Raw genomic sequence first — 19,569 nt, 5'->3', positions numbered from 1 at the left:
GAGGGGGTTCTTTTTTGGAAGCATTGCTTTGATCTTTGTTTTTGACATTCTGAGAAAAGTTGTGTGGTCTGGTCCAAATACCCAGAGGGAAGAAGGGACCTGGGACAGTGGTTTTCTGCCTCTTCATGGTGAGCACTACAGTGTGTGAGGCATGCCCCTGCTTGCCTGATGCTCTTGTGTCTGGACTGTTTCAGAGCTTTCTGTCACCTCCTGTCTTTCAGGGACTGACAGGCTTCCAATCCTGAACTCAATCACTCAAACTGGTACAGGCCTTTCACGTAGTTGCTTTTTAAATCAGTTAATCTCTTTAGCTTGCATTGGTAAAGCACTGAGTTAAGATCAACTGACGTTCAATCAGCTTAGGGGTGTTTACATTAGCAATTTACATCAGTTTCACTGAATCTGTGCGGTCAGCCGAGTAGGGTCCTTTCTATGCAGGTGGGGCTTTTCGGAAAAAGTGGTTGGATTTGCTTTCCAGTTTCAGGTTCTGTAGTGGAGTTAGGGCTGTGTAATGAAGATGCTTTTCAGCATGGTTTCTAGGTTCCACAAAAGGGTGGTGGTGAATCTGTTTGCTGAGAATGGCATCATGGCCATTTCCCATAGGGAGGATGCTGGCTTTCAGTTTCTTACTGTAGGCGAGGGGAGGATTTGTCATCCTTACCTTTGACGCATCATCAACCTTTGTCAGTCTTTGGCTACTGATACGAAGAGGGAAATTCAATATTTTGTAGTCTGCTAAATAATTGTATGAAAAATCTCTTTTCCCATTTTCTATGTGCTCTGCAATACATGCACCAAAATTCAGGGCAGCTAGCAGCACTGATCTATTTGTTACTGGAAGCTTTAACAAAGGCCGCTTGTTATAATGTCAGGAATTTCCCTCTTACACACTTGGAGAGATCAGGGATGAAGTGCACTGGTAGTGTTGGCAGTAATGAAGACTTGTCTTGCTTTGATAAATCTGTTGGCAATGAAAGAATAGCTTTGCACCTGGATATGCTAGTCTTGTACCTTTTACCACAGTTAGTTAAAATATTGTGTTTTAAGAGTAGAAACATTGATGAAACAAAGCTAATTACGGAAATGAAATCTTGAAGCTTGCTTGTGATACAGCTTGTAATAGATTTTGGAAGTTAATAGTCTCAATAGTTGAACTCTTGCCTCTTTTGCATCTGTTTGTTTTTTCCACAGGTACTTCCTGACTTTCAGTAGTAGAGAGAAACTAAGGACTTTGAAGATAGATGTCTGTGGCCCCTTGCTTGGCAGAAACAATGCTGCAGCGATGAGATTATAGTGAGCCCTTCCTGTGTGGCTTCCATGGGTCCCACTCAACTCAGCACACAGGATCATGGGAAGAGGGTGGCAAGTGTATTTGAAATGGAGGAGGAAGGGCTTGCACTCTTCTCTGGCTCAGAGAACCCCCCTGAGCATGCAGGTATGCAAAAATTCTCACTAAATCTATACAAGGTAAAGGCTATCCATTCTTTCAGCTGTAAGCAGAATTGATACTTGGCAAAATTTTAGGACAAGTTCTGCTGTGCTTGAGACACTCAGAGATGATGTCTAAGAATACAGTCAGTTATTGATAGCTGCTGGCTGGGTTTATCTAAGTGATAAATGCATTGAATATTTTGCTTATTTGACCTTGTAGAGACTAGGTCCATGGCAGTAAGATAAAGTTATTTTGGCCTTATCAAAAGGTGCTGAACAGTAAAGCTTTACTGCAGGTGACAATCCAACAAGGGTAGGTGGTGCAAAGAAATTATAGGGTTTTGCAGGTTTGTGCAATGGTGCAATGGGAAGACAGTAGGAGTTTCTCCATGTAATTCTTATGTTAACTGAGGATGAAAAGTATCAGACATAGAACTGATTCTGTAGTTAAAGCTGCTGCTTATAGCCACAATCCTACACTTTCAAACTCTAAGACAGTATAACATTTCTGGACAGGTAACATAAAAAAAGGAACACATAAGTGCATAGGGTCATCACCTTAATGAAAATATGACAAATTATTGTGTTGTGTTTGCTCAGCAGTGAGGCAGTGGGCAGTCTTGGTATAAAATGAAGAGGTAATCTGAACATTGAATGAGGACTCATCAGTAGAGTAGAAACAAAGAGAGTAGTTAAAAGGTGGTGTGAGATTATCCAATAAAAGTCCTTAAAATGGGTCTGAGGATTTGAAAGAGTGATTGATAGATTGTTTCCTTATTAAAATGTAAGGAAAAAAAGACACAAAATGTGGAAGATATTTATTAAATAAGGAATCTACTGAGGAAGGAGGACCCTAATGAGAGCTAAAGGTTCAGAGGTGACATTCATGCTTTAAGACATATGCATTCATATGTCTTACATGATTTCTGTGTTATCTTTGACTACAGAAAATAACAATAATCATCAATGTAACTAAAATGATTCCGGCTCAGAGATGGAAAATGATTTGCATAGATCAAAGAATAAGTCTATCTGTCTCAATAAAGCAGTCATAGAAAAGGTAATAAGAAATTTATGTAACGCCTTAAAGACAGCTAAGAAATCCAAAAGAGAGACAGATTTATCTGTGGAAATAATTGGAATACTCTGCTGTTTCTCAGAAGCATATGAACGTCACTTGAGGCTTTAGCAAAGTTGTTACACTCGTTAGTCTGCCACTACACGTGTTTATACTAAGTAATCTGAAATAACTGTAGGCATTGCATAATTTTTACTTGGTAGTGTGTGAAGAGAAATACAGTTTAACAAGAGAGGAGAATATCAGAAATTTAACCTTTTTGATGGCATTTTCTTGCTGTCCAATCTGCAATGAGAAGTGCTGGCCAAAATGGGTGACCTCCAGACCTCTGTAAAGTCAGTGGGATTGAAAATCAACACCAAGATACTTATGGCTGAAAACTTGTATTGAGGAACACAAATGATAATGTCTGAGACTGACTGAAAACTGGTTACCTTTTCAGGAACTTGAGCAGAATAGTAAATATAAACACAAGTAAGGATAGAAGTATTGGAAGAGTAAGTACAAAAATGAGACATGCAATTGTAGCCCTGATGCTGATCAAGAAATGCAGTAGCCTTTTTCTTCAAACTAAGCAATAACTCCAGTGTAAAGGCTTTCCAGGCAAATCTAAACATTATCTGGAGATTTATCAAGACATGCTGGTTGTAATCTTTGTAACAGCTGCCATGAATCAATAATATCTGACACACAGAAAAATACCTGCACTATGAGCTGTGTAGAATATCGGATGTCAACATAGCTAGAATTAAATGGATGGAAAAGAGAGAGAGCTAATAGGGAGGGAGTGCACATGTAATATTGGCAAGCATTTGACTGGAGTGCTTAAGGCAAGATGTGTTGAAGCAGACCAAAGATGTTTTCAAAATGCAGAGCCACTGATAAGATTAAAATCTGTCAGAATGATATAGGAAGAGTTGAGAGCTGCTGTACAGGACCATCTGAAATGTGAAGCAGTAGTGAAGGTCCCATGTTTGAGATATAGCAGCAAGCTTTAGTAAAGGAACTGTTACTATGAGAGTGTTTAGGTTTTAGGAGTGGGGAGTGCTCTTCTTGAAGAGGAGATGCTGGCTTCAGGATTCCAAAGGCTCACAGAGCTTGTGAAGTGTACTGCTTGTGTGCTTATTGCAGCTAATGCCACAAATTGCTGTCTTCTGTTTCAACAGTTTCCCCAAATGTTCAGTTACAGGGATTGTCTGCTCAGTCTGGTTTTTGTAGGATCACAGTTTCAGCACTGGCTTTCTGTCACTACTGAATTGAGGAAACACTTTTCCTTATTCTTGTCCATATGTATGGCAGAAAATAGAAGTAAGAGAACTTGAGGCGAGTTCTGAAGAAATTTACTTTGTGCACAATCTTGGTTTTCAACCAAACTTTTTTGTAGATCTTTCTCACATTGGTAACGTAACTGTAATTGGAAAGTGCAGAACGCTTGGCCTCAGCGTGTTTTGGCTCTTTCACTCTGTTTTTGAGAGGAACAAGTGTGAGGCTATATTTGTTGATATAGTTGAGGTGAAACCTTGTGGATTATGTCAGTAAGTTTGTTGCATAAGACTTGCTTGCCCAGAAGGGGTGTGTGGCTGGGAGATAGTGGGTTTGAGTGAGGATGTTGTTTGTCAGGAATGGGGCAGTCAGCTGCAAACATCACGCTTCCTTCTGTGAGTTTTCTTTTCTTTTGTTTTTTTCTTTCCTCGCTACCATTCATTTTGGTAGAAAATCCCCCCTTGAAGCGGAAGAAGGGCCCAGCCCCTAAGATGCTGGGCAACGAAGTGTGCAGCGTGTGTGGGGACAAGGCCTCCGGCTTCCACTACAACGTGCTGAGCTGCGAAGGCTGCAAGGGCTTCTTCCGCCGCAGCGTCATCAAGGGCGCGCAGTACGTCTGCAAGAACGGCGGCAAGTGCGAGATGGACATGTACATGCGCCGCAAGTGCCAGGAGTGCCGGCTGCGCAAGTGCCAGGAGGCCGGCATGCGGGAGCAGTGTGAGTGCGGGCACCGCGCGCCGGGAGCTGGGATGGCACAGGAGGGCTCTGGGGACCGTGGCTGTAAGGCGGGGGGCAGTGCGAGTGCTTGAAGCCATGCAGGCTGAATGTTGGAATGTGTGTGGGAAGTCACCGAAAGCTCGGCAAGGATCACTTGGGGAGGTGAGGCTGTTAGTGGAACGTTAACACCCTGCCCTGCTTTATTCCTTGTAAGAACTCATGGAAAATAGCAGCAGAGGAAAGACTCACATGTTCATCAGGGTGCTGTAAAGGGTGTCAAGGAACGTCAGGCTTGTGACCAGGACTGTAAGATGGGTCACCGTGCTCCTTGAACAACAGGCACTTTTCTTTGCTTCCTACTGTGAGCTTGCAAAAGAAGTCAAGGGCAGCACCACAGTACTGCAGCTGTGTTTGTGCATGAGCTGATCTCATTGCTCCTTTTAGTCATCTCTGCTATTTTTCTCACGCAAACCATAAGGCTGCTGTTTCTGAATATCCACCAGTATTTCTGCTTGCATGTCAGGAACAGCCCTCCTTGGCCAAGGCATCCAGGTTTCATCCCCAGATTTCATTTCAGTCAAGACTGACTGAAGGAATGCTCAATTAAAGTTAGATCTGTGTGAAGTCTTTTTTTTTTTTTTTGGCATTCAGCACCCAGAACAGCTAGGAACAGCGGGTGTTTCAGAAACAATAATTTTGCAAAAATCAAGTTCCAGTGAGCTAGGAGACATGCTGCTCAGTTTTTCAGCATGAAACACAGCACATCAGTATCTTTGTCTCACTGGTTTGTATCAGCATTACGTGTGCTGTCTTTGCCACATTTCCCCATTCCCAAGAGCTACAAAACAGTTGTATTTGAAAAGCAATGCAGTAAGATCACCTGTTCACTTTGCTTCTCTTTTGTTGCAGGTAGATACAGAGAGCCTCAGTATGTTTCTGCATTTAGTCATTGTTTTGTGTTGAAGACAGCTCAGGAAAATTAGGTCAAATGGAATCTTGGTGTTATCAAGAACTTGGCAATACTTGTTGATGCTGTAATCCCCACTGCAAATTTGCCTTGTTAGTTTTGACAGAAATGAAGGGCTTTTTCCTCCAGCTGTTTCACTTACAAGGTCATTCCAGAACTTCCTCCCTAGTAATTGGTGGAAACATTCTTCTAATTCCCAGACTGAAGTTATTCATGGCCAGTTTATTGTTCTTAAGCCAGTGTGAACCATGAGGTTAAATAATTCCTTCCTGACAAACCAAGTAAGTTAGATTGCTTTGAATTTAGCTTGGTGTAGGAGCTTGCACATAGGCAGTTTTCAAGCCAAGTAGCATGTTACCAGATAAAAATTTTTTTGCACATTGGAGTCCCAAGATGAGGGACTGTAATCACTTGAATCAATTACTTCCCTCCTTAAACTGACACTGTAAGTAGCATTCTCTAATCTTATAGATCCCCCTTATTTTGGTAATTGTATTGAATGCCTTTGCTGTTAGAATTGTAAATTTTGTGCATGATGCATGTACTTGTGCACACATCCTCCCTGTTTGAAGTCAGGGATAAAGGTTACTCTCAGCTTGATTGTATTATGTTCTTTGTCTATCTTTCCAATCCCAAGAATGCTGTTTTACAGCAGCTCTCCAGTTCTTGTCTTTGTTTATCGTGATTCTGTTAAGAAGTGCAGTTATGTACTTGTTCAGTTTTTAGGCCTGCTTTTCTGTGTAGCAGCTATAGAATCATCAAGGTTGGAAGAGATCTTTTAAGGTCATCAAGTCCAAATGTCTACCCAGCAATACCACTGTAACCCTTAAACCATTAAACCGTATCACTGAGCACAGATCCAGGTGCCCTTTAAACACCTCCAGGGATGGTGACTTCATCACCTCCCAGGGCAACTTGTTCCCATGCATGCCCTAACATGGAAATTTCTTTTTTTTAGTACCTAATCTGAATCTCCTCTGTCTCAGTTTAAGGCCATTTCTTCTTGTGTTTTCACTGTGGCATGGTAGGAGAGACTTAACCCCCCCACATCATTACAACCTCCTTTGTTTTCTGTGTTATCTCTGCATAAAAAAAATTGGCCAGAGAATCTTTCAGACTTTTAAAGTCTTATTTGTAAAGTCATGCTTTGTTTATTTATCTTTGTTCCTGAAGATACAGAATGTTTTTTTTTTTTTCCAATCAGTTCCTTTTCTGCTTCCCTTCCCTCCAGGGTGTCAGTCACAGCACAGAGCCTGGTGCTGTCAGAGCCTTGCTGAGGCTGTGCTCAGTCCCACTGTCCTTGTCACCAGCAAAGGTGTTAAACAGTGCTGGTCCCAGTACCCACCCCTGGGGAGCAGCACTCGGCACTGGTCTCCACCTGGACATTGAGCCATGGGCCACAAACTCTTTGAATGTGACCATCCAACCAATCTTTTATCCTCCAAGTGATCTATCTGTCAAATCCATGCTATTCCAATTTAGAGGCAGGGATGCATCGCTCCTGAGCTTGGAGAAGGCGATCCTTGAATATTAACCAGCTTTCTTGGGCCCCTCTTCCCTCTAGCACTTTATCTGATAGTACTCTACTGAGCAGATCCCTGAAGAGGCCAGTCTGCTCTCCTGAAGTCCAGACCAGCCAACTTGCTGTGTACCCTCTCTCTATGATGCCAATATGATCACAGCCTTGCAGGTGTGTGCATGTCTCTAACTCCTCTTATTTATTCCCTATGCTGTGTGCATTTGCATAGAGGCATTTAAGTTGGGCTCCCGGTGAACCTGACTTACTGGATGGAGTGGCAGGAATTCTGCTGTTCTGCTCTTCAGGTGCTCTCCTGCTGACCTGCACACCCTCTTCAGGCTCTGAGCATCTCTTGCTGGCCCTGGCATCAAACTGAATTGGGAGAGGAAAGGGATGAATTGAGGTTCCTGTCCTTAGGCAGGAATTTTTTTGTTTAAATCCCTCTTCGCTTCTTGGCAAGCCTGTGAGAAAAGATGTCCTTCCCTTTCTCTGACACAGGGATCCCATCAGGCCTCAGTAGAGCAGATGCCATTGTGTTCTGTTCCTTACAGTGTTACATCCAAATAACACCTCCCCTTTGACTTAACAACTGAAGGAGACTTGTAACCGTATTCCTGAAGGACCTGTGGTTGGTCCTCCATACATTTATGCGAAGTTACTCTTCCATTATTCATCTTGGGGTGCGTTACTGCTCTAGAGTTTGCTGCAGATGGCCTGTATAGCAAATTATCCTTTCACTCTAAACTCCACCCAGGACTGAGTCTGACCTTTGAAGAGGGTGAAATGACATAAGCTGTTAAATTAACAATATTGAAAAAAGACCTAACAGTAGGATAATATAAAAATAGGGTGGACACACTATGGCAAATGAAGGAAGCACCTGTTGTAACATAACACTTCAGGGAATTGCTTTATGGGGAAAGTCACTGCTGATTTTCTGAGTTCTGCAGGGCACCATGAGGGGAGTTTCTGCCTTTTGTGAACACTTTACATGACAGTATGATTAGAAGAAAGGCAATGAAACAACATAAAGGAGGGAATAGAGGGAGAAACAAATAAGTATCACTGTCGGCTGTGTTGTGTACACTCTGCTGTGCCGGTACAGGCAGCTCTGATCTCTGCCTCTCCATCCACAGCACATTACCGTGTGTTTAGTGTGGTTTCCATTGTGTTCCTATGACTGATCGTGAGCTATTCCTGCTTTAGATGTTCTATCTGAAGAACAGATTCGACTGAAGAAACTGAAGAAGCAGGAAGATGATCAGGCTCGGACAGTTGTGGTGCGTCCAAACCCTCCAAATCCGCCAAGCCCTTCCCAAAAACTGACGCCGGAACAGCTGAGCATGATCAAAAAGCTCGTGGCCGCTCAGCAGCAGTGCAACCAGCGCTCCTTCACAGACAGGCTCAAAGTGACGGTAAAAGCTCTACCCGTGTACCCAAAATAAGAATAAGTGAAGTTTGGGGAATTGCATTTTAGGTAAAATATTTGGGAGTTACTTTAGGCATGGCATCTGTGGGCTAAAGCTCTGTAAAGGATAGCAAAAGATGATGTTCTGAAGTTTTGTTTTCTTTCCTTGTTCTCTTAATCTTAACTTTCATCTTTGTCTTCATCTTCCACAAATATATGCTGTCTCTTCCCATTCCTACAGCCATGGCCCCAGATTCCTGATCCAAATAACCGTGAAGCAAGGCAGCAGCGTTTTGCTCACTTCACAGAACTTGCAATTATCTCTGTGCAAGAGATTGTGGACTTTGCCAAGCAATTACCTGGCTTCCTGGAGCTCACCAGGGAAGATCAGATTGCTTTACTGAAGACATCTACCATAGAGGTGAGGGTTTGACTCCACTCCAGATCATAGTAGCAGAAGATGAAAGAATTTGGAGTTATCCCCTAGAGAACTAGTTCCATACCCTTTTTGAGTATGGCAGACGGAGGGACCTCAGCTGTGGGACCATTACTGCAGTGCGAGGTTTTATTGGCAAGATGCCTGGTTATATACTGCAGTGCCTGGTTATACAGGAAGGGAATGAAGCAAGTGCCTTGGTAGTGGTAAGCAGGAATTTCCCGTTTCCCAGAAGGAAGACACCACAAAGGAGGGCAGCAGACTTTATCTTGGAATTTTTAAGCACTCTGAGAAACTGGAGTGGTTTTGTTTGGTGGTTTTTTGTTTGTTTGTTTTTTTTTTATTTCTAAAAGATGCTTCAACAGTCAGCAAAGTACTGGTAACTGTAAAGTTGTAAGATTTCTTCCTGCTTTCAAATTGAGTATATCCTATTGCTGTTCTCAGGTGATGTTATTGGAGACATCTCGGCGCTACAATCCAGAGATTGAGAGCATCACCTTTCTTAAGGACCTGAGCTATAATCGGGATGACTTCGCCAAAGCAGGTGGTGCATTAGACAGGTGTTTCTTCCTCCCCAGTGTCTTATGTTCTTACATATTTTGCTTTTTAATGTGGACAGCTGAAAGTAGTTTGTGGTGGGAGGTTTAGAACAGGACCAAACCAATAGCCCCACAAACTATTTTTTTTTCCTTTTAATGTATGGTACCAGCTCATTTTATGTCTTTTTCTACATGCCAATTTGCTTGGGAAAGTCTGGACTCTTAAAGTGTGAAAATATTGCTGCAAGTGTCCACCTAGAACTAGCAGTTGCTGTGAAATGCCTTGCTTGTAGAAATGTGACATGGTGGTGGAGCTGTATCAGATCATACCAATCCAAACCATAATCTTCTCTCCTTTGCAAGTGTGTCACTTGCTAATCTGGTTGGATGCTTGGAGTGATGACATTACTGTGATTACATTTTAGTTGGTACGAAGTTTGTGCACTGAGGATCCCCAGAGACAACTTTAGACACTTTATCATATTAATATATGGTAACCTGTGGTGTTGTGATCTCTGAAGTATTTTTCCAGCAGCTATGAGTGTTTGTAATTTCAGATGCATTAACAAGAAGTGTGTATCTTTAGCATTTCTAAAAACAAGACTTAAGCTGTGCTTCAGCTGATTTTTTTTTATTTTATTCCTTGATGAGCTATTTAACTTTTATACTTGAGTTGGCCTATATATACAACTTTTCTTTATGACACTTCTCCTGATAGCCTTTTCTTCACGTTATTAGAAAGGCAAAAAGCAGGAATCCAGAAAGATTCCCTCCAGTTTGTTCTTCCTTCTCTGATGCATTTGTAATGCAGGAAATTAGAAACTTGGATGCTATTTTGGAGAAAAGGCCTGAAGTTTTCGGTGTGATTACATAGCACAAAGAGACAGATTTGACAGTGGTCTCTGTTATGGCAATAAATATCAGTGCATTTCTGTCTGACTGCATTTATCAAATGAGGTGATTGGAAGCCTAGGCCAGGCTCTGCCTCAGGTCTCCCAGTTCTTTGAGCTGAAGGAAATGGCATAGTTCAGAGTTCTTGGAACTGCATATTTTCAGCTCATACATACTTTATATGAACCTGAAGAATGGAATTAAAGCTTTCTTTGAAATCATGAAGGCTACTGGTGTGAAGGAGGTGATGCTGTGAGAGTGGACAGTATAAATGTTGTGCTTGTGACCTTTTGATGTTTTGATGGACTTGTGTGATAGCTGTTGTTGTATTCCTTTAGCTGTTGCCCAGTAATGTGCTTTGGGGCATTTACGGCTTTAGGAAAACCCAGAAATAGTGTCATTTTACAGATGGAACGTGACTCCTCAGCCGCTGTTGTTGGTGCTCACCAGTAGTGGATGTAAAGGGAGGATTCAGTAGGGTATAATGTAAGGGTTTTTCCCTGCCTGTCTCTCCTCCCCACTCTCTGGTGTATAGCGGTGGATTTCTGGCAACCTTTTCCTTGAAAGGGAGGGGGAAGCGAGGGGAGACAATTGTTACTGCCTCACCTTGTTCTCTTCTGTTTGTTGCAGGTCTGCAGTTTGAGTTCATTAACCCCATCTTTGAGTTCTCAAAGGGAATGAATGAGCTACAGCTTAATGATGCTGAATATGCACTTTTAATTGCCATCAATATTTTCTCTGCAGGTAAAAAGCCAGGAACATCTGAAGAGCTGCAGTAGTGAGTCAGAGGGCAAAGGAAGTAGAGTGAAAGGATGTTACAAGCAGAAAAGGAGTAATAGAGCGTGTATAGAGTCCAGTGATAAAGGGAGCATATTATTCATTATATTCTGAATTTTCTAGTGCCACTTCCAGAGGAGATTGAATTCCTCGATACTGGAAAAATGTGCAGAAAAGCCAGCCAATATTTATCTTCCTCATTTAGAAGTTGCTATTTTACTGCCCCCTTAATGTCCTTGGCAGCTCTCTGGTGTGATGCAGGTCCCACAGCATGAGTGACATCTAGTGGGCAAGCAAACATACTCTGGACAAGAGGCAGTATTGCTCCGGGCCAGGACAGGGCTTTGCCAAGAAACCACCTCTACTCTTCTGTCTTGTGACCTGATTAATGACTGTTTTTCTTTGTTCCTGTTTCCTAACTGGCTCAACTACTGGAGAGACTTTCCCATTTGCTCTCGAATAGGTGGCTTCACGGTTTTTTCTGGGACAGGAACATGAGGCCAAACAGCACTGTGTAAATGTGTTTGGTCTCTCCACCGCTATAGGAGTCAGATTGGACTCCCCATGTGCAGTGGACATCACTGAGAAAGAACAGTTATAGGCAACTGCCACAGCTACCACAGTTTCCTGGAAATGTCTCCCAGCTATGCTGGGTGAATGTGAGATGAAGTTTTGGGAAGACACCGTAGGAGGAAGCAGGGTTAGACAGAGATGTTAAACCCAGTGAAGCTGCCTGTGGCAATCTGCTTGCGTCTAATCTGCTTACTTCTAACCTGATTTTTGGCAGACCGACCGAATGTGCAGGACCAGTCCCTGGTGGAGAGGCTGCAGCACACCTATGTGGAAGCACTTCATTCTTACATTTGCATCAACAGACCAAATGTAAGTGCCTGACCAGAACATCTCCAGGGATAATGTAAGCAGATTCTGTATTTATGCAGGCAGAGTTCCTGCAGTATTGTCTCTAACAGGTCTCTTGCTGCCTGTACTGTCAGGCTTGTCCCTTCTGGGCTCTTTGATAGCAGCTGTAAATGCAGGGTTTGTGAGCTCTCACAATCTGCTCTTCTGTATCACGTTCCATAGTTTAGCCAGCATGGGAAGTCTGGAGTTTTGGGACATGATGTACTACTTGTGTTCTTTCATACTGCATCCTCCTGGAGAATGCTGGGTCTAGAGGAAGTAAGGACTGTGATTACAGTGTAATGTAATAAGTTGTGGTAATTTTTTTTTTTAACTAAGTTTTAGGTGAATTTACTAACAGCTGTCTGTTTGGCCCTGCAGGACCGTTTGATGTTTCCACGGATGTTAATGAAGCTGGTCAGTCTTCGGACACTGAGCAGTGTCCACTCTGAACAGGTGTTTGCCCTTCGGCTGCAGGATAAGAAACTCCCGCCCCTGCTCTCAGAAATCTGGGATGTGCATGAGTGACTGCATGCTCCCAGGGCGCTGACATGCTGACATAATGCCATCTCCCAGCCTTTGCTAACGAGAAGCCAGCTTCCCCTCTCCAAAGCACTGAACCCTGGGCTGGGCATGCAGGGAGTGATGAGCCTGGGGTTTCAGTGTTGTCATGAGACTATGCAGGAGGCAGCTGGGCTAGATCAGATGGAGGGGTTGGTTTCGATGTAGTGCCCGTACCCCAAAGGAATAACGTGAAACATTCAAAAACGGTAGAAATGAAGATCTTTCCCCCTGCCCCTCAACTCCTTTTTCTTCAGAGTCTTTCTCTTCTCTAAGCATACCCTGAGGGTTTGCCCCATTGATCCTCTTCTTGCTGATTATGAAAATGAATTTGCAGGAATTTGCCAAAAGCTCTCAGTTGAGAGTAACCCAGCTCAAAAGGCTTCTGCAGGGTCCCCAGTGTACCTGGATCTGAGGAGCTCAGGGAAGTCAGTGTGGATGTTCTAGGGGTTTCACTGGGTTTCCTATAAATAAAATCTATTGAATGTGCTGCCCTTTACAATGATTCCAAGAGAAGTAGCTTTTATTTCTTTATTATGAGACTACATCTCTAGAGCTGCCCTTTATTCTGGTCCTCCTTTGGAAAAAGGATTCCTGTAATGTGTAGTGCCCTTTGTCTAACAAGGAGGTCCTCTGGGTAGGGAACATTTTGTATCAAAAAGATGTCAGGCATAAAGTAGTGGATTTTTTTTAATGTAATGCATCACGGTTTTATCTCATGGTGGTTCTCAGCTCACTTTACCTTTGATTTGCTAACTGCTGGACAACTTCAACACAAATCAGGGCATAGATTTTATCTTTAGGGGTGGAATAGAAGAAAGATAGGTGGGTAGGCCTGGTACCTAGGTAAGGTGGGTGTGGTGGAAGGATCTCAAAAACTTCCAAGAATCTGGAGCATGTGGTATGTGTTCCAAGGTGGGTGTGAAGATGTATTGACCAAGGAGAGAGGACACACTGCATTTAGTGAAATATGTGGGCATTGCATAAGCTGTGGGCTGTACAACTCTCAGATCACAGGCTGCAGGAATATTGGGTGTAATCAGATCCACTTGCATCGTCTTCCTTTTGCCAAAGTCTTTCCAAGGTACTTGCTCAAGGTTTCAGTGGTGATCACGGGATATGGAGGTCCCTCCTGTATGAGGAGTGGCAACTCCTTCAGAAGGACACTTGGGTCTTGTATCCTTTCTTCACTTTGGGCATTGTGAGATCCACACTGGATTTATGGCCCAAGTTTTAAGTATCCACATCCACAAGTATTCTAGGATTTACAGCAATATTTTGTCTGACGGAAGAGAAATATACTGTTATAAAACATGTTCCTTATTTTTAAGAAAAAACATCTTATGGCTGATCTCAGAGATGTAACCTTAAGTATCCTGGTAGCTTGGTCTCATGAGTCTTCTCTGTCATAGGGGTCTATGTTTGCTTGCCCGGTGAGCATCCCAAGAGCATAGGTTCACATGGCTCGGGGTTTTTTTGTCTGTCTGTTTTTTGGTTCGTTTGTTGTTTTTTTTTGGCTGTGTATCTGAGCGCTATGCCCGTGGTGAGGGTATTGTGTCCATTTTGCACTTGAGGTTGGTCCCCTGCCACTGGCCTTCACTCTGCACCTTTGTAAAGCACTTGTAACAATCTGTAAAATAATCTGTTGTTTTTTATAACTCATTGCAATTGCAAAAATTCTTGTTTAAATCTGTATTTTTAACTAATCTGTTTGAGAAATGTTAATGTTTATATAAAAGAATAAAGCCTAATACAGGATTTTGACATTCTCTGATGTGCTGTCATGAGACTGGAGGAGGGTAGAATAAGTTCTTGCTGTAACAAGCTCAAAGCTGATAAGAAATTATGAGTATATGTGTTGGGGGAGAAGCAAGAAGTGGCGAGAAAGAAACAGCAGTGCAACCCCAGGCAGTTTCTTTTGGCATAAGATTTGTAGCTCAGCATGTGCCTTGCTGTGTGCCAGAGCTGTAGGTGAAGTGGAGTTAGTGTATATCATGAAGACCATGCATTATGCATACACATCTCACCTTGATTTGTACATCTGCACTCAGAATGTAACCCTTTTATTGTGCCTGCTCCTCTCCATTTCCTGCGTTTTGTGGCTCACCAAAATTGAAAGAGGAGTCCAGTGTACCCCAGCTGTCAAGTGGATTTCGGTAGGGCCTTACCTGACCCTGGTATGCTGCGCATTTCTGATGTACCATAGGTGAAACACCAGGAGGAGTTGAACATGTGCATTACCTCCGAGGGAGCGGCGGGATGGGGAAAGCAGAGAGCTGTCCAGCACTAGCTGCTTCTGAAGTGCTTGATGATGCCCTGCCCCGATGGGAAAGGAAAGCAGTGATCAGTCAGCAAGGTTCCACATCACAGGCTGTTCTGCTGAAGCCTCTGCATTACTCGGGAATATCAAATTCAAATTGGAATCTACTGAACCAGAGGAAGAAGGAATAGCAGTAGGCTTACAGGAGACTGGAACAGGGTAGGAGGGGGGGAGTAATGAGCAGAGCTCAAGAGCTCATCAGTGCTGGGTGGATTAGAGGGTGGCTGGGCCCTGCTGTCAACAAAAGAGCTGCAGCTTAACTTCCAGCTTTATATTCTTTGGGCTGCATCTCCTTAATTGGATGAGAAAAACTGCATGGGGATTTGAGGCATTCTCAAGGTATAACCTATAACATTGCTGTGGATGGCAGTGGTGAAAACAGTGATTTCTCTTGCCTCTGTGTAGTGGTTTCACCCAGACAGCCACCAAACCCCACACAATCACTTGCTCACTCCCCAGCAGCAGGAATGGGGAGAGAATCAGAAGGGTAAAAGCCAGAAAAGTCATGGGTTGAGATAAAGACAGTTTAATAGGGAAAGCAAAAGCTCCACACACAAGCAAAGCAAAGCTAGGACTTAATTCACTGTTTTCTGCGGACAAATCACTAATCACTGTGGACTAGCAGGTGTTCAGCCATCTCCAGGGCAGTGGGGCCTTATCACATGGAATTGTGACTTGGGAAGACAAACACCATCACTCCAAACATCCCCCTCTTCCTCCTTCTTCCTTTATATATTTAGTTATATGGTCTGGAATATCCCTTTGGTCAGTTGGGGTCATCTCTCCTGTGTCTCCTCAATCTCCCATGCACCCCCAGTTCCCTCACCACCGTGGCAGCATGGAAAGCAGAACAGGTCTTGGCTCTGTGTGAGCCCTGCTCAGCAATAACAAAAACATCTCTGCATTATCAACCCTGTGCTCAGCACAAATGTGAAACATAGTCACTGTGAAGAAAATGAACTCTTCCAGCCCAAACAAGCACACTTTTCATTATCATGTAGTCAAATACAATCTTCTTGTTTCCATCTTCACATTCTCACTTTTTTTGAACATGCAAATCAGTATAGAACCTTTTTTTTTTTTTTTTTTTTTTTTTTTTTTTTTTTTAGAAGCTTCACAGGTTAGCCCATGGAGCTCAAGAAAGCGTGTGGGGGAAGAACCATCTGTGAGATTGGTGACCCTTTGTACTTTTATGTTTACAAAATGCTATCTAGGCCTGAGATTCAATCCTGCTGCTCTAAGTCTCTCTGCCTGATCTATTTCATATTAATTTTGCTGATTTGGCCATTGGAGAAATCTTGGGGTGCTTGAATTAAAATCCTGGGAGGTGTTCCTGGTTGGCTGTACTCTTATTCAACAGCTGTATCTGCTCAGGTTGCATTCAGATCAATGGGGAGGGAGGAAAAGTATTTCTAAAAACCCAATTCCTCTACAGTGGGCAAAGTATAGATGACAAATACCTAACAGTGTTTCTCCATTTTGCACTCCAGATGTATAAAAACTGTGGGTTACTTGTGGTGCTTTTGGTTGCATTTTGGGTTTATTTTGGTAGTTTTGGTTTTGTTAATAAATGGATTTGTTTGAGCAGCATACTGGTTTCTAAGAGCTTGGAAGGAGTTTAAAAAAGCTGTATCTCCAGCTTTTAATAACCAAATTCTCTTGTAATCTTACGAAGCTACTAGCAAATCAGCAAGTATGTAGCTCAGCACAGAGGGTGAAAGCACACGGCACTGTGTCTCCTTGCTGCGAGGCAGCGAGCTCTTGTCCGTGTGGAGCCGGGCTTTGCTGCGAGGCTTCAGCTGCTGCTTGCCAGCACCAATGCGACGCTTCAAGCGGCTGGACTCCTCCCGGTTCTCCCGACGCAGCCTGCACAGGCGAGCTGCCTCTCTCCACACTCCCTGACATCCCGCCTGCAATCCCGCCTGCAATCCCGCCTCCAATCCCGCCTCCAATCCCGCCTCCATCCCGCCTCCAATCCCGCCTCCATCCCGCCTCCAATCCCGCCTCCATCCCGCCTCCAATCCCGCCTCCAACCCCGCCTCCATTCCCGCCTGCTCCTCCGCGGCTGCAGCGCCCCCTGCGGGCTGCTGGCGGCGCGGCTCCCCCCGCCCGGGCTGCGAGTGGTTCGCTCCGCCCGCCCCGCTGCCCCCTGCTCCAGCAGTGGCGCGCGCCGCCGCCGGCTCTCGATGCGGAACTGGGCGGGCGGCGCAGAGCGGCGGCGGCGGCGCAGGTGAGCGGGGAGCCCCGGGCGGGGCCCGGGGCCGGTGCCGCAGGCGGCCGGGTGCGTGCACATGTCACAAGCCGAGCCTGTCCCACCGACCCTACGTGTGGGTCGGGCCGTGGAGCGCGGAGCGCGGCCGGCAGCGCTGCCCGCGGTGACCCGCACCCGGACAGCTGGCGGCGGGGCCCCCCGCCCGCCCCCAGCGCTGCCGCAGCCGCCCGGCCGGGAGCGGTGGTGATGCTCGAGAGCGGCGAGCCCTTCCGCAAGGTCACGGCCGGCGGCGGACAGAGATCGCGTCCCGCCGCCGCCGGGAGCGGGGCCGGTTCGGCTCCATCGTCCCGGGGCGCGGTGGCGGCCGCGGCCGCGGTGCCCGCTGTGGCCGCGATGCCCGCTGTGGCCGCGGGCTCAGCCGGCCGCTGTCGGAGCCGTCCCCGCGCGGGTCGGCAGCAGCCCCTGCGGGCTCTCTTGCGGGTTTCCCGGCGGGACTGGGCGGCTTTGGGAATAGCGGCGTGGCCGGCCGGGGAGGGGGCTCTGCCGCCGGCGGGGCTGTGGGCGCGGGGCCGGCGCCCTCGGTCCGGCCGCCCGGAGGCTTTTCCCCGCTCCCTGCCGGGTGGAAGCGGGCAGGACGGTGAGGGGAGGGAGAAGGGCGGCTCAGGGCCGACAGAACCCCTCGGAAAGGGTGAGGCGTGCAGCCATGTGAAGGGGTTGCTGCGGTAATGTGACTGGAAAGGTGCTTTTACTCCTTGGTTTGTAAACAGCAGATCCTGTTACTCTGCAAGACAATAGAATAGGAAATCCACTTTATACTGGGCAATTTCTTATGAAGTCGACTTTACATCAAGAGCATTTTTCCCGCAGAAATGGTTGTCACCACCGTGTTGTGTAGCTCGCTTTTATTGTCAGGTGGAGGAGGGGAAGAAAGCTTGCTCTGTGTCACTGTTTGTGTGGAGCCACGATAAAGAAGTGTTCCGAGAAATTATAAGCTTTGAAGGAAACTGATTTCTTTCCCATCTTTCTTCTCTCCCTTTCCCCCTGGACTCCTTCGTATCCCACAGTGTTTTCAGTCATACGTGCAATAACATAGATTATAAATTTGCAGCCCCACGGAGATGGGGCAGAGCTGTGGTCTGGCAATATGTTGTGCTCTCCCTAGACAAGCCAGCCATTTTCTCCATGCCCAGTGCTGCTCTGGGTCAGCATTTCTGTTGGTGTGCTCTCAAGTGTCCTTGCTGTGCTCCTTGCACCATTGCTTATCTGCAAAAAGGATGCTACTTGTAGACACAAGCAAGGGGAGGGAAGATTTATTATGGTGTCCTGAGGGTCACATAAGCAAACCAAAGTCATCCAAATATAGGTTATTTGGGAAGTGTCTCTATTTTTGGACTTTATACTGCTTGGACGTAGGCAACTGTTTTGGATTGGGCACAAGAAACACTTGCTGTGTTCAGCACTAATGAAAAGCTGCAATCCTGACACATCCGAGAGAGCACTTCACATCCAACATAGCTAAAATGCAGTTTTTACAGGATCTAATCTGGCCATCCCCTCACAGCATGTTATGTAACACTGAACTGATAGATCATTCCATCTATAAAATACTATTTTTGCCTTACTGTTGTATTGTTAGAAAATGCACAGCTTTTGAACACAATTTAATAGACACTGTAATTACATGCACACTTGTTAAGTATCTTACTGTGTGTTTAACAAAATGCAAAATCATCAGCAAGTCTCTAGAATGCTTTTGTTTGGAGATTAATACAGCCTTGTCCTCACTAAAAGATCTTGTACTTGCCTGTCCAGTGGTGCTGCAGTTGTATCACAGGTCTGGACTCCTGTGTTCTTACCAAATTAACAGGTTTCAAGCTGAAATCTTCAGAGTCCTACTGCATTGCTTTCCAAATTACTGCTTTTAAAACAATTTAAGTTTACTGGATGGGCAAAAAAGGAAAACAGTGTCTTCTCTTGAAAGAGTGTTGTCTACACGAAATGCATAACATGGCCAAGACACAGTTCTAGGATGTGTATTACATGCCAGAGCTGTGAAAGGTGGTGAACCAAAGGCTGTGTGGAAATTGGCAAAAAAAAAAAAAAAAAAAAAGGAAAGAAAAGGCTTCTAGTTTAAAGTTTTCATGGAAAAACATAAATATATACTAGAGGGCAAACCTCTTCTTCAGTCATGGTACCATTTTGTAACTCTTTTGAAAGCAGACAGGGCATGTATGTAATGAATCACAGAATGTGCTGAGCTGGAAGGGACCCACCAGGATCATTGAATCCAGCTCCTGGCCCTTCACAGGACCGTCCCCAAGACCCTGAGAATATTGAGTCCAACTTCTGCCTGTTTTAGAAGGATTTGGGGGTCAGAGGAGTAGAAGTTTTGAGGATTTTTAACAGTAATCCTTGCCCACCTAGCCAAAGTAGCTTTTTAGAGTTTAGAGCATCAGGACTGGTTGTTCAGTTGAAATGGTAGAAGCATCAGTGCATTTCAGGCCCAACTAGAACACTTGTTCATATTATCTTCCTGAATTAAATTAGTGT

At 44.8% G+C, this 19,569-nt stretch overlaps 2 protein-coding genes across 28 annotated transcripts in view; both read left to right on the top strand.

The window, feature by feature from the left end:
- NR1H3 (nuclear receptor subfamily 1 group H member 3) overlaps nucleotides 1-14,245 on the top strand; it is a 30,974-nt gene extending 16,729 nt beyond the window's left edge. For all 10 annotated transcript variants that reach the window (XM_041402945.1, XM_041402953.1, XM_041402898.1 and 7 more), the window contains 8 exons: nucleotides 1,192-1,435; nucleotides 4,223-4,489; nucleotides 8,182-8,390; nucleotides 8,625-8,804; nucleotides 9,264-9,363; nucleotides 10,880-10,993; nucleotides 11,814-11,908; nucleotides 12,308-14,245. In XM_041402945.1, coding sequence (XP_041258879.1) covers nucleotides 1,318-1,435; nucleotides 4,223-4,489; nucleotides 8,182-8,390; nucleotides 8,625-8,804; nucleotides 9,264-9,363; nucleotides 10,880-10,993; nucleotides 11,814-11,908; nucleotides 12,308-12,454 — 1,230 coding nt within the window. In that variant the 5' untranslated portion in view covers nucleotides 1,192-1,317 and the 3' untranslated portion in view covers nucleotides 12,455-14,245. The remainder of the gene's footprint in view (nucleotides 1-1,191; nucleotides 1,436-4,222; nucleotides 4,490-8,181; nucleotides 8,391-8,624; nucleotides 8,805-9,263; nucleotides 9,364-10,879; nucleotides 10,994-11,813; nucleotides 11,909-12,307) is intronic.
- Nucleotides 14,246-17,006: 2,761 nt separating this feature from the next.
- The window catches only part of MADD (MAP kinase activating death domain), a 68,694-nt gene continuing 66,131 nt past the window's right edge, over nucleotides 17,007-19,569 (top strand). For all 18 annotated transcript variants that reach the window (XM_041407582.1, XM_041407260.1, XM_041406999.1 and 15 more), the window contains exon 1: nucleotides 17,007-17,037. The gene's annotated coding sequence lies outside the window, so the exon portion shown is untranslated. The remainder of the gene's footprint in view (nucleotides 17,038-19,569) is intronic.

The sequence above is a fragment of the Onychostruthus taczanowskii genome, unplaced genomic scaffold, assembly GCF_017590055.1.
Source record: "Onychostruthus taczanowskii isolate IOZ18803 unplaced genomic scaffold, ASM1759005v1 scaffold1, whole genome shotgun sequence".
Taxonomy (NCBI): domain Eukaryota; kingdom Metazoa; phylum Chordata; class Aves; order Passeriformes; family Passeridae; genus Onychostruthus; species Onychostruthus taczanowskii.
The sequence above is the reverse complement of the archived record's forward strand: the minus strand, read 5'-3'. Positions and strand labels throughout refer to the sequence as shown.